Source organism: Orbicella franksi, chromosome 15 (assembly GCF_964199315.1).
Source record: "Orbicella franksi chromosome 15, jaOrbFran1.1, whole genome shotgun sequence".
NCBI classification, from domain to species: Eukaryota; Metazoa; Cnidaria; class Anthozoa; order Scleractinia; family Merulinidae; genus Orbicella; species Orbicella franksi.
Genome location: NC_138159.1, coordinates 2,564,329 through 2,578,733, shown reverse-complemented (window position 1 = coordinate 2,578,733; position 14,405 = coordinate 2,564,329). Strand labels below are relative to the sequence as shown.

At 40.4% G+C, this 14,405-nt stretch overlaps 2 protein-coding genes and 1 pseudogene across 2 annotated transcripts; all 3 read right to left on the bottom strand.

Moving 5' to 3' along the window:
• Positions 1–1,870: 1,870 nt before the first annotated feature.
• LOC145469072 (neuronal pentraxin-2-like) lies at positions 1,871–5,060 on the bottom strand. Its single transcript, XM_081452730.1, has 2 exons — positions 4,439–5,060; positions 1,871–2,479 (listed from the first exon to the last, which is right to left on the bottom strand). The coding sequence occupies exons 1-2, from the start codon at positions 4,741–4,743 to the stop codon at positions 2,071–2,073; spliced, it is 714 nt and encodes a 237-aa protein (XP_081308856.1). The 5' UTR covers positions 4,744–5,060; the 3' UTR covers positions 1,871–2,070.
• Positions 5,061–5,161: 101 nt separating this feature from the next.
• LOC145470475 (microfibril-associated glycoprotein 4 pseudogene) lies at positions 5,162–8,500 on the bottom strand (annotated as a pseudogene).
• A 553-nt stretch (positions 8,501–9,053) lies between these two features.
• On the bottom strand, positions 9,054–14,306 carry LOC145470618 (dermatan-sulfate epimerase-like protein). Its single transcript, XM_081454420.1, has one exon. The coding sequence runs from the start codon at positions 13,555–13,557 to the stop codon at positions 10,123–10,125; it is 3,435 nt and encodes a 1,144-aa protein (XP_081310546.1). The 5' UTR covers positions 13,558–14,306; the 3' UTR covers positions 9,054–10,122.
• Positions 14,307–14,405: the final 99 nt, after the last annotated feature.

Here is a 14,405-nt window from a genome sequence, read left to right as displayed (position 1 = left end):
AGTCTTACTATTTATGACTACTTACCATCATAATAAAACACTTCAAAGTCATCCCAAGTGAAGTTACGGGTCTCGGCCAAAAGTCCGAACTCATACACTTCATTTTGATCGTCATATCCCTCAGGTAGACTGTAAGCATTGCCTATGTGCGACTCGCTTTCTCGTGGAATGCTATTGTCGTTATAAGCAATTGTCAGGTCGTTTAAGCCAAACACTGGTCCCTTGGAGGGATCATTAAAAGCTGCAGACGTCTTGTTGCTTTCCTTTATGTCAATTTTAAAAGGTTTCAACCCTAGTACATTGCTGATGCTAAACAGGAAAGCCAAGCTACTTGAAATAAATCGCGTACTTGGACCTGAAAAGAAAACCGAAAGTAAATTTGCGACCATTTATTGAAAGAAACAGATTTGCAATGAGTACAAGGTAGAAATTTGGAGTCGCAAGAAGACGCAAGTTTTGAAGCATCTAAACAAATTTTCTTTCAGCGCTATCAGAACTGAAGAAGAGCATGGAAAGAGCGTTGGAATATGCAACGCTAGCTAAGCTGTAGCTGCAGTAGGTTTACTTTCCCGCCTTTTCTTGGTTTTCCGGCTTCCACACAATCTATCCCAGAAATGCTCGTATGTCTGACTATCTGAGTGGGTGCTCATGTGTAATTACCTCCCCAATTCTGGTCCAAGAATCCTCCAAAAATAAACTCCCTGACTTGTACCAGTGTTATGGTAGGCCCCTTGTTGTCGCATCGCGAATGAAAGGCACGCGCTGTGAAGCCGTCTGACCTGGCGTGGTAGCAGCGCGTCCATTTGCCGTTAGTGGGAGTTACCGCTGACACCATAGACTCGAGGGCTTCATGGTATTTCTTATTTTGACCCAAAATGTAAGAAGTGAATTTAACTAGCAAATAAAAAGGAGAAAATAGTACAAGACTCAGTAAAACATGGAATCAATGCATTTTCCTATCGTGATTTTGAATTCTAAATCTCTTACCTCCATGTTTCATCCAGAAGCTAACACTAAAACCGTCCTCACACAACGACGGGATTCCTGGACAGCGGTCTGCAAAGCTTCCCAGGATCACGTGACCTCCACCCTGAGAGCTCATCACGTTAGTGTCCAGGTTCACTCCATCGCCCACCACGTTCCCCTGCCACAATGAACTGTCATCTGCGATGTTATTATTATTAGCGGTTGACAAGCTCCAATGGATATTATCTGTAGATTAATTTGAATGCATTTGTCAAATAATTGACAATCAATGGACGAGATTTAGCAAATCAAAATATTTAAGGATAACTAATTTCAATAATTGTTTTGCCATTGGAACATTGTGTTTGCTCGTTGTCTCAGAGGAGTACAAACCGCGCATGAAAAGAATGTTATTTGCAGGCAAATGACAGTCAGAGAATAATGCGCATTTTTAGCTAGTTATTTGAAAATCGCATGGTTGGCTTTCCGCCAAAGAAGACGAACGGAAAAATGCACCGAGTGATAAGAAGTTGTTATTCAAGCCAGAACGTCTTAAAAAACACTCAACATGTTGATGGTGACTGATGTTTCGAGCGACGGGAAGTTATCTTCAACGTCAAGTGGAAAGGTGATTTGGATGGTGTCAAGTCTAAGTTAAAAGCTTAAAGTAAGGAGAATATGCTATCAGTTTTCCATTTTCTCCTTTTATGGAAGTCGTGAAACTGTAGAGCAGCGACATTTACCAACGTGCCATCACATTTCTGGCCTTAATTTTAATAAAATTCAACGAAATAAAAGCAGTTTCTTGATGTTAACAAAACCTGTCGCAATTTGTAAGAACTAGAAAGTCGATTTGGAAAGTGATTTGGGTTCACACAAGCTTTTAAGCTCGCTTAACCTCAATTACGTGTTTATACAGGCAATAAAAAGAAGACTGCTCGTTATAAAAATACGCGAGAATTGAGTGAGTTGATTGAGATAACTATTTTCGCGCGCTAAATTTAACTCCAACAAAAATCTGAGGAGTTCAGTCGTCAATATGACCTAAGGTGTCGCACGTCTTATTTGAGTAAACGAAACTTAAGCCCGCAAAGAGACATGAACTTATTTACCCGGCATATAAATACCTGTGCTAGTACATCCTGATGGAGAATTTACAGTGACGGTGTTATGAAGCCAGAACTGAACCACTGACCACGGAATTACAGTTCCCATTGGTCCACTGCAACCACGTGATGTCTCGCGTATGAATGAAAAATCTTTATAATTATTCCATACGTTCAGTTGACTCAACTGCCCAATAACTGTTTCTTTCACTCCCTCAGCGCTGTTCTCTGAGAAAATTCCAATTCTCAAAATGCTTCCGGTTTTTATGTCTAGCCCTTTTGGGTGAACAGAAATTTTAATCTTCCACAGCCCCAGGTAGTATAACCAGAAACCATCATATGGGCCTTTAAGACACATATGATTCCAATGATTATCAAAAATATTTAACTCTCGTAGGAAAACATCGCTGAAACAAATAGATAAGGAATAAACTGTTAGGTACTTGTTAAATAAATCTGATAACCTATCAACCATGTATGTGATGCATGATTAGTATTACTCGTTAAGAATTGTACAGTATATTTATAGTCTTATTTTAATCACATTTATTTTATTTATTTATTTATTTTGCTTCACAATATACCCGTTATTCCAAAATGGCCGCCATTCAAGTATTCTTTTGTTTACTTGCAAATTAGCCCTTTTTGCCGCGCTCTTAAACTCGAAATTCAAAAGAATGTTTTCCCTTAAACGAGACAACAAGGGCTCATTTTCAAGTAAACAAAAGAATATTAAAATGGCGGCCATTTTGGAATAAGGTGTATAGATAGGACCCTGCGCGCGCTATGAATGGTCAAAAACCAATGTTTTGTCCGAGCATAAAACACACAAAAAGCGTGTTTTATTGTTTTTCGCCTAAATCATAAAGCAAACGGAGCCTAAGCCGTGTATTACATACTGATCTTATTAGATGTTTTGGTGCGTAATATTGCTGTATATTTTTACGAGTGGTGCCGTATTTTGACGAGCCCGTAAGACCAGTCAAAATACAAACAACGAGTAAATATATAAAGCGATACTAAACCCCAAAACGTCTAATAAGAGATTTATTATCCAACTGCTGTAGTTAATAAATTTATCAATGAAAGAGGGAGAGTGTGGCAGATTTGCGTGAGCGCACCGACCTGTACTGCAAACAAGATTTCTACTCTACAAATAACTGTACAATATCGCAGTATATTTGTATTCGCTGCAGCTGGATAATAAATTGTGATAAAACACTCCAGACATTTGAGAACACCAGATTAGGGCTCCTGGTTAGACTAAAGGTGATTCCTCACATTTGCATGGCGCATCCCTACTGCGCATAATTTATGGCGTCATTAGCGCGCGTTCGTGCACGCGCACATTGAAAGCATGGCGGATTTGCCTTGATATTGAGTTCTGTCAGTTGAAAAATGGCAATAGCTCACTAACGAGCTCGGGCACCCCAAATTTTTTTCCAGTCATTTTAATTAACTAATCATTAGCTTTGCGTGAGAAAAGACTGATCTGATTTCTATTGTTGAAAATTGAATAAATAAGGAAAACAGCAGCTGTACTGCAGTCTTTTCTATTTTGCAGTTTGATAGCCGTGGCAAGCAATTATTTTAACAAGGATTCAGCTGTCTATCGAAATCAAACTTTAAAAGTTTATTTGTGTCCGACACAATTGTTGACTGTAGTTTGAGGCGTGTTTTCATGAGTCTGTGCTCATAAAGAGTTTACAATAACTTGAAATGCGTTCTTGTAATAAGCATTAAATAACGCTAAAATGGGACTTTTTTAATGCCTCACTGCTCCTTAAAGAGCATGGGCACGCCCATTTTTTATTTATAATTAAAGTTCTCGTATGATGAATATTCAGTGGGCAAAGTTTGAACAAAAATCTATTGGCAGTTTTATTTCAGGGGAATTACCTTAAGAGTGTCCTTAAATTTCGCCCATATTTGCGAGCAACTATTTAAAGCTAAGTTTCAAGCCATTTTTCTTGACCGATGTTAGCAATTATTGTGAAGAACGAAAAATAAGGCTTTTAATTAATGTTTATATAAAAATATCAAGAACTTCAGGTAGCAACTTTTTTGATTTTTGGCAAGTTTTTAGTTCCTTTTTGGCATTCCAGTAAGCAACTTTCCAGCATTTTACAAGCACAATCGAGACAAGCCTACTAGCGTTTCTTAAAACAGTCTGTCATTTCTAAGCCATTGCAGCCCACATTGCCTCACCCGTAAGTAAGGATGTGCACAAAGCTGCACAGTACGTTTTTCCACTGCAGTGACATTCTGGGAACCAGGCCAAACTGAGAGAACCTGATAAACCGTTTTGTAGTCATCTTTCTCGTTTTTGATCGAAAAGAAACTGAGACATCGACTCACTCACTTACTGGTCAGTGGCGTTCACAGTGAGTTCTAACTCTGAATGTCCTTGAATGGAGAACGCAAAACTGTTGTTTAGAGACGGTTCGTCAATGGAGAACACTATAAAGGGTAGTGCGAATTCAGTGGTCAGCAGTTTCATCCACCAGCAAGCTGTCAGTTTGTTGAGCTTGGTCAATTTCGAAAGCTGTGCATGTGCCGAGTTGCCATTCGTTCTCAGTTCAATTGAATAATCCCATTCAGCGCCTGGAGGAAAAGAAAACAACCACAGCAACAGTAATAATATTTTCATATCCTTCTTGCTCTTGGACATTTATCGCAAAAAACGATCATTATATACAAATCTTGAAGTCTCAATCATGATCGAGCTGGAATCTAACAGGTGAAATCAAGGAGTCTTCTCCGGCGTACCCGCAAGACGTACTTAGCATCCGCAGTAGACCGTATAATCTAAGAGATTCTGAGCTCAAACTAGACCGCCTACACTGCGCACAAACTACTGCGGCGTGGCTCCGCTTATAACGGGACGCTATTATGAAATGGCCTACCCAGCCTACCCGTCTATTTACGGAAATCAGACTCTCTTGGACGCTTTAAAAGGAAAATTGACCGACTTTACAACAACTGTCATTCAGTCCCCCACACGGTAAATTTTGTAGGACAGTCGAGTGTAGATATAACTGAACTTCTGTTTATTATTATTATTATTATTATTATCATCATCATCATCATCACAATGTGTCACTGAATGTTTTACAGTGCTTAAATAAATAAAGTATGTATGTAAAACGCCAATGAGGGGCATTTGTCTCTCGATCCACTAGGCTGTGATTTCTGCAGAGGATAGTGTCATCCACCCTTTGCGCAATGGGGCCATAAAACCTACCTGTTATCCCTCTTGCTTTCATCGACGTGGATTTCATAGGATAATAGTTTTTGAATGAGCGCCAGTGTACGTTGGAGTAAGCTGGAGCCCCGTTCTTTGTGTAGTTGCCGTTAAGGTTTACGGTTGCACACTTATCATACCACCATCCACCAAGCTTTTGGTGGGAGCAATTTGCTTTTGACACGTCTTTGTCGTTTGTGGAGAATTTCATATTGTTGTGAAATTGCAGCGAATTTCCAGCATTGCCACTATAGGAACCTACATGAAGCTCGTAGCAATCATCCTCGGAACCGACACTGAAATAGTCGTACTGAGCATGAGCAGTAATGTTATGAAAGTCTTCCAGCTCGACCAGAAGCTCTTGATGCCTATTGGTTAGTCGATGGATTTTATCATTTCCCAGCCAGAACTCTTCATCAAGCCTTCCAAATCCATTCTTATAGTCAGACCAGTTTCTGTAAAAGTCTTCGGATCCGTCGAAGCGTTTTTGGAAAACTATCCACCCCCCTCCCTTTGTAGTTTGGTCGCAGAGAACTTGAAACGGCCCTTGGTTATCCGGGTCGATGAAGTAGACGCCATCTTGTCTGAAACCCTTCTTAAGGAGGTCCATGCAGTCTTGAGCTAAAGAAAGGAGCGACAAATACAGTTAAATATTTCAACAAGCTGTCAACATTTAGAAGAAAGCGTGGTTTGAACTGTGTAATATTTTATCATTGTTGTATAACGCGAAAAATGCAAGTTCCTAAAGTAATGCAGGTTTTCTATGCGGTCGGTTTTAACAGCAGTTTACCATAATTCTCCTTGGGTGGTCGATAATTTCTGAGAGCTATAATACAAACATCTTTTAGCTTAATTTTTTCTTCAGTAAACATCGTCTATCGAGTTACGGATGCACTTAGGAAGTTTGAGAAGTTTGAGAAGTAAAGCTACACGTTCTCGGTTGCGCCTCGGGCAACTCTTACGCTTCTCTCGTGTCCACCAAGCAATCCTGTCCATCCATAAGTCAATAGACATACGCTAAGCATGAATACAGAACATAAGCAAACCACGACGGCAACGTTATAAATCTTTGAACATTTCTTAGCCGTCCTCCACACATCAACAACATAAAATGACTAAGTTCGGCGTATTTGGAAAACTCGATCAACGGCGTCTGATTTTTCGTATTTTTATAATTTGAAAATGAACGCTGGCGTTACATATTTAGCGTTAGCAAGTTTTGAGATTAATAGGCGCACTGAACAGATCTAGACAATTGCGAAACTCGAAGGTAAAATATAAATTCATTTTTTCACTAGGCGTTGGTTGTCCTCATGGTCGCCGTCGTCGTTGGTTAAGTTCTCTAATGGAAAAATATTGTCGGTTTTCTTGAGACGTTTTCCTTTTAAAAGCATGATGACATTGTATAAACGCAAATACAAATAAAGTTCAATTTACCTGTTTCCTCGCTGCTTCCTATTGAGAGGTAAATAAAGAGCTGGAGAACACGAAGATACCAAAATACCTAAAGATTGGAAAAATGCAATACATAATATTATTAAAAACTGGATTGTTGGATAATGCAATTCGAGAGTTTTCATTGGCTTAGCCATGGGTTATGAACCATTATACCATGTTATACAAATATGGTAAACGTACGCGTGATTTTTGGGGTGTTTTAATTTTTATTTTCAGTTTAGTTTAATTTTCTATATTTTGGGGGCGTTTTTAATAAAATAATCATTCCAATTGCGCTTGTTGAATATCAGACTCGTTGGTTATCTATCATCTCATATCCAACGCGCGCTCGTGGAATAATTGTTATTCATAAGACCAGCTTGTCTTACTGAAGTCTTGATCTTAACCGGGTTTAAAGCAATAGGCAGGCTTTTTATATCATAGCTATGCGCCGTGCACCTCAGTGGAAAATCTGTCTTTTTAAGTGTAAGCCAAAAAAGACTTCTAATTTATGCTTTCAAATTAGTCCCCAACATTTTTTTCAGCAATACGCATAAACTGACTTTCAAATCAACTCAAATCGAAGGTTAAAAGTAAACGACACTTCGATGAGGTAAAACTACGAGGAAAAGAAACAGTCCTGATATTTAAGGCTTTTGCATGAAGCCGCTCAGTCGAATCAATACGAATAGAGAATAATTCCTTGGCGAAAGAGTACATTGACCTTTGAAGCCACTAAAAAAGTCAATTGTTTGAAGAAAGAAAAAATTAAGCTCATAAATTTCTCTGTTGAGTGTAGCCCATTGCTAATATTGATATAATTCAAACGTCAGCGAGTCAAGGTCGGCGCACATTAGAGAGACGTCAAGCGGGTCAAGCTACTTCGTGTGTACGCATGTATAGAACGCATGTTGTAGGGACAGTGCGCAAACTGCATGGTGCACACGAAGCGAAGATTGGGTCATTTCTATGTTATAGCGGGACAGTTTGCAAGAGCAGTGCACACGATGTGACTTTGAAAACTGAGATTACTTTTGCCCCTCCCCCATGACGCACGAATTCAAACCAGCTGATTTCATCCAGCATATTGCAGGGACAAACTTTTGTCCCCGCAACAGAACTTTTTCTCAGCCAGGCATGTCACACAAGGAAAACTGTCGCTGCAACATGCACCCACTTCATGTCCCCTGCAACGTGTCCCCTAATGTGTGCCGACCTTATAAGGGACGAAGTTCGAAAAAAGTGATAACAAATTAATTTTTAATAAATGTGTTGAACTTTAGAGTTACTACAAACTTCATTTTGGCGTTCTTTTCGTAAATAAGAAGTCTTCATTCGCAAGAGAAAAATCATTAAAAACTGTCTTTTTATTTTCCTTAAGATTTGCGTTTAGGAAACTGATTTAACCTTCAGGAGATGATTTTTATTACAGCATAAAGGCTGGTACAAAATAGATAAAAACAATTTTCTTCTCTTTTAGTTGTGACCTTCGCTGTTTCACTCACACATAACGCAACAAGTTTATGGCTATTAGGTTCTTATTATTTCAGAAAAGTTGTAGTTTTGTCTAGACTTCTCCTTGAATAGACCGGAGAATAAAATCGTTATCTTAAAATTAATCACACGAATCGTGTGCATGACAGTTAAAAAGTGTTATCTGACTTATTTCCCACTCATATGTTATCAAATGTATCCAACATCGCGAGATATAATGAACAAAAAATGTTTGACTCACCTTGGAAGGCATGTCGTTTCATCCAGTGAAGAATTGACTTAAAAGCAAAGTTTCTTTTTTTGAAAGTTTCTTTTCCATCATGCTTATTGAAGTTTAAGAAGAATTAGAAAGGTTGTTTGTATTTGGTACAAATTATTTCGCTGTTTAACATCTGGTCAATTCTCACATTATGAATCCGCACCCTGCTGACTTTTTAATTTGTATTTTGAATTTTAGTTCCGTTGAAATAAGACGAAAAAGTTTCGGCTTGTGCAGCTAGCTTTTGACCAAATCGTACCCTAGATTAAGTGTGACGGATCTTCTAACACCGCGAGTCATCAGTTTAAAGATAAATTTAAATTTAAAACGTGATTGTGGCTTAAACCATTACAAAATAAACTGAAAATTTAAAGCAGGAAGATTCAGTTTTGCTCAATAAGGGTTGTATATGTTTTGAGTTACCAGCGGTGCTTGTAAGCAACCATTATAATAATGAAAAATAGATTAAACAAATGTCCAATAGATATAGAACAGCGAATATATGAAAGGCACATAATTCATAAAATACGGTCGAAGCATAAAAGGAATTAAATATGAATTCGCTAAGTGTTTAGGCTGAAAATTAATCAAGCTAGAATAAGGGGAACACACGATCTCAATTGCGAGGTCGTTATAAACACTGTTGAAACATTAACTGACGTTTAGACTCAGCAAAAACTTGCTAGCAAGAGGAAAAGAAAACAAACAGTGGTTACAAACATTACAAATAGACAAAGCATGGTCTACAAAACAACTGGTTTCAACTTGACGTTTCCATTTGTAATGTTTGTAACCGCTGTTTGTTCTCTTTTCCTCTTGCTACAAGGTATTCAGTTTAAGGTGTGTAAATCACACTTTTCATGCATTTTAAACTCTTTTCCTGAGTTGAAGTCGGAACGTGACGTCACAGATATGGGGCGCTTTCTATTGAACCAAAAACTCCGTTTGAATTTCCTGAAATTTCCAGTTATTAGTATATCTTAATTGATTTATGTGTTATTGTATCAATTCAACTCAATATAGTTTTTCACGAAATTTCTGTTATAGGTAGAAATTGAACAAGCCCCGAGCATTATCTCGTGTTTCTCATTTTTTTAAAATTGGGATCCAGTTTCTCAAGCACGGGCTGGAATTTTTAACACGGGCTGAATTTCAGCCCGGACTGAAACTCTCTCTATAATCTCGATATGTAATCACCAATTTCATTTCAAGAGGATGTTTTTCTCGGAAGCCGGGCGAGGAATGTTAACCCCTCTAACCCGGCCTAGCTGAATTTTGCTGTGTAATCACTCCCTATGGCGGATAAAAACCGACCCTATCCGGAAATTTATGAGAATCGAGCTCGCGCGATGTTTGCAAATTTGTTACCTACCGAAAAAGTAACAAGGAGCAACTGCCATCTGCAGTGCTCTCACTAGTATGCAAACTAACCTATCCACTGCCTATCATTTTCTTTTCAAAACGTTTTTGCAGAAAAAAAACTGCTCTGCTTGAACTACGAATTACGGATTTCCTTTCGCCAATTTTTCGCGGGCCGATAAAGATGCGTGTAAATTGGGTTTCACAAATCCTTCACGGAACGGCAGCATTATTTCATTGTTTTGTTTTTCTACGCATTATATATCCAGTTCAACGGCGTCATACCGAAGTTTTGTCATGACTGGACCACAGATGTTCTTTATCCGTTCAGCATCTTCACTTTTCAGCTCTCGCTCCCAAGCCTCCACGGTCTTGGCCCCGACAATTTCTCGAGAGGAGCCAAGCGAGAACTGTTCCGTGTGTGCAACTGTTAGAATACGATGCTCAGAAGCTGGTGAAAGAGGAACGCCTAGAAAGCGGAACACACTCTCAGCGGTTTTTCGAGGCTTCAGGATCAGGTCTTCCAAATGAATAAAGCGTATACTCTCTTTAAGAAGATTTGAGTTCACACGAAGGACAGCATTCATGTGCGCGGCCCACAGATAGGCGAGTAGCGCTACATTGTCCATACCGTTTTCATTCTCGTGCTGAAGGAGCACCCCTTGCATTTCGTGGAATTCAGGTGCAAAATAAGACATGTTTTTCTCGTGGCAGCCTTGGATCTTGATCATATCAAGAGCTTCACGTACAGCATCACGAAGTGTACCATTCACACTTATTTCTCGAAGCCAGGCGTTCACCCACCCCCTGGGGTCTCTAACCACCACAATGGCACGAAATCTCGTCTCCAGGACTTTCCTCAGCCATGGAAACTTCATTGCCCAGCCAGGGTCTGTAAAACGGACCGACGGTAAAGCCTTGTGATACCTTTTAGGTAAATCTGGAAAAACAGCTTTCGGGTTTTTAGAAAGAGCTCTGAGCCAACTTCTCAACCGCATCGTGTCGGGAGAAGGATGAAAGTGAGAAAAAATGGAACAAGGATCCAAAAATTTATGCGCAATTCTTGTAGGTTCTACGTCAATGAAGTCCGTAGAATTCTTGAATAAGTGTTGTAGAATTTCAGCGCCGGCCAAGGGAAGAGAAGTGTACAATACAAAAGGCGGATCTTCCACTGGTTCAAAGCTAGTATAATTGTCGCTTGTAGTGTCTTGTTTTGTAGTGGTCATCCACTCACACCTCTCACCTGTACAGAAGCTAAAATTGATCACTAATGTTGTGAAAAGCCATGATATTCCAAGACACCAGAAAAACACTTGAAGGGCGGTTCGACCAAGTAGCTGGCGCCGAAGTTTTAAATAGAAAAATACCAAAATCCCTGCAATGCTGAAGGGTAGAAACAAGGAAGCTAGGGAACTCCAATTAATTGGCACATTGGTCTGAGTCCATGACGAATCGGCCACAACTTCCTCCTCAGAGGCGGAAATTACATCCAAACCAAAACGCACAGTTTTCCTGGCGTTTATCTGAACCTTGCAAAATCCACCAAAACCCAAGAAACTGTATCGGTCGTAAGGCTGGTTATGCTTTGTTGCTATGGAAACGACGTAATCAACACCACTGATTCTTAACGACACCTTTAATCCATGATCATGCAAAGTAAGGACTTTTGGAACAAGGTCTATTCTATTTCCAGGGCCCAGGAACAGGTACGCGGTCCGAGTGTACCGCGCGTTTAGGGGCGTTGTTATATTGAGGTAGTTTGTTCTCAGTGATTTATAAGATGTTGAATAATGGCTCGCATGGGCCAGACTTTCCTCGCCGCTCTCCAGATTGAACCAGTATGCCTTGTGTAACAGTCCGTCTATCGAAACGCTAGCATGGGTTGCTGCCGTGGAGTTCATGTCGAGACTGAAGGAGTAGTCTACATTGTGAAAGAAGGCGCTCATTATCGATGCTTGGCCCGCTGATTTGCGTTCGATGTGATCAACGACAAGAAGGACGCTTGGAGTCAACATAATCAAGCTACGATAGACGCTCAGCAAGCCCAACTCTTCTCTATACCACTGGCTCATTTCGCCGCTGGTAAAAACCATGTTTCCTTCACTTGACGCAGATATTACGTCCCCTTCTGCCTTCCAAGCGGCCATTGTCTTGTAATTAAACCATCCACTGCATTCTCCTATCTGTCCCTCGAAGGGGCTGGAACATTCCGAGTTGGGTGACGGGCCAAACACTATGGCATTATTGAGCCACGTGTATTTGGGGGCGTAAAATGTTTCAGTTATGAACGGCACTCCATTTGGCGCAAAAACGAAGGATCCTTGATCGGGATGCTCGTGGCCAGGGTTAAAATTCTTCCAGCCTGTTATCCATGAACGAAAGTTTTTGCGCCTAATAACAGAGTTTATTGCTCTTCCGTGAAGCACGCCGCATTTAAAGGAAAGAAATGTATCCCTCTCATCCCAAGAGTTGTTGCTATGGGAGGTATCCACGCCTCCCCCATAGGTAACCACTCCCCAGTCACTCAACACGTGCAGTCGAGGCAGGCTTGGGTTGGGTTGAGCTCTCTCTTTAATACTCGCATTGTAGAAAAGAAACTCTGTGTGAAGCATGCAATTTCTGTGGGACTGTGCCTGAGCGAGGGACGCTTTTGTGACTTTATGTTCTCTGATCCTTCTTGCCAACCAATTGCCCAAACCATTCCTTAGCACATAGCTGTCCAGGAAAACTAGCTGACTTTCTGGTCCGTAGTACCAATTTCTGTTGGAGTCACCAATACCCACAGTCTCTCTGAACCCCGAAAACACCGTATAGTGCAAAAACCAAAAGTGTTCTTTCAGCCAAGGGCTATGGGTTAAGTCAATGCGAAAGTGACGTAAGGCAAAGAAAACATACTGGGTCAACGCGCGTGTCGTGTACGTACCGTAAGCTACCCCTTCATCAATTGAACCGTCCACAACATAACTAAACAGCTCCAAGGTTCTACCCAGCATTAGATGAGCGCGTGACATCCATTTCTCCGCCTCGAGTTCCTTATGCCGAAAAGCAATCAAAGCGCCGGTAAAAATTGCCATGTAGTTTGTAGCCACGTGATTTTGTAGGTAAGCAGATCCCCACCAAAGCGTTTTGTCGTAAGACCTTTCATACAGCTCTTTGGTCACGCTAGTGATTTTCTTTAAGAAGCGTATTCTTTGAGTATTGTTCAACTGTTCGTACAAAAAGTCGTAAGCGGTCGCCATGCCGGTTAAAGAGTGTGCTACTGGAACATCGTCGCGTAAAGTAGCGGCCACTCGCCAATTTGGAAGATTATCAAGCCGCTCCATAAATGAGATCGCTAACTCTTTTGCCTTGATATCTTCAGGGTATAAAACACAATAGAATGCTACTGCGGTGAGATCGTTCCCGGAACGTTCATTCCATGCGCTGGAGAACGTTTGCCAATCTCTGGGCGGTAGAAAGCTTTCAGGATTCTGCATCATCTCTTGGGTCGCTAAGGATATCCTTTGCGCTATTTCAGCGTGTGTTGATCGCGCTCGTTCGCGGAGAACAAAAACGTCTTTCTGGTTGAAAAACAAGAAAGGGTGAAAATGTTCAACGCTTGATCCATTCTCTGAAGCTACAGCACCAGTGAAAATGGCTTGAAGAATTATTATCGAAAGCAACATAGCGATCATCTCGACGCGAAATGGCATCACATACAAGAAAACGAATGCGTTACAACACAATATTCCTGCAGTTTTATCGGCCCATAGAAATCATAAATGACTTTGTTTCCCTGACTTACAAACTCTGCGATACAGCGCGATCCACTCACAGGATTTGCAGCAGACCAGAGGCGAAAACGAGCGGCACAAACATCACTGCATGGCACAATTTCTCGTAGGGGCTCGTCATGCGGACGAGAGACAATATGATCCCATTGTTTTAGTAAAATTCTGATTAAATTTCTTTCAAATTAACGATTTCCATTTATTTTTTTGTATATTTTAAGTAGTATTTAAAGGGAGGTTTTCACGGTTCAGCGCATGTCTCTAAATCAAAATACTTTTGCTCGCTTCTTATCAATGTTATCGCTTTAAAACCCCACTCAGGTGTAGCTCAGTAATCACATGCTATAGTTAGTCGAGGGAGAATAACGGATGACCAAAATTCTCAGAAGATTTCAGTGGATTTTACCGACGCTGTCGACCGTTGAATTTAGTCTTGACCAGTACAATTTATTCTACGGTTGATGATTTTACGGCTATTTGCATGCGAAATTAGGTAACTAGCGATTGGTTCATAAACAATGAATAAATATAATACAGACATGCGCCGAACCGTGAAACTCTCCTTTAACATAACGCTTTAGCAAAATCGTGCGCGGTTTGAATTGTTGTAATACTCATTAGCATAAATCTACCAGCGTTCTATCACGCTCAACGCTCAATGTTTTATCTTTTGTTGGCTACGTTACTCACAGTCTTACAATCTATTCTTTTGTAGATAGTGAGTAGCCAAGCATTCACCTAGAAGTAACCGGTTGTTCACAAAGGGGCGG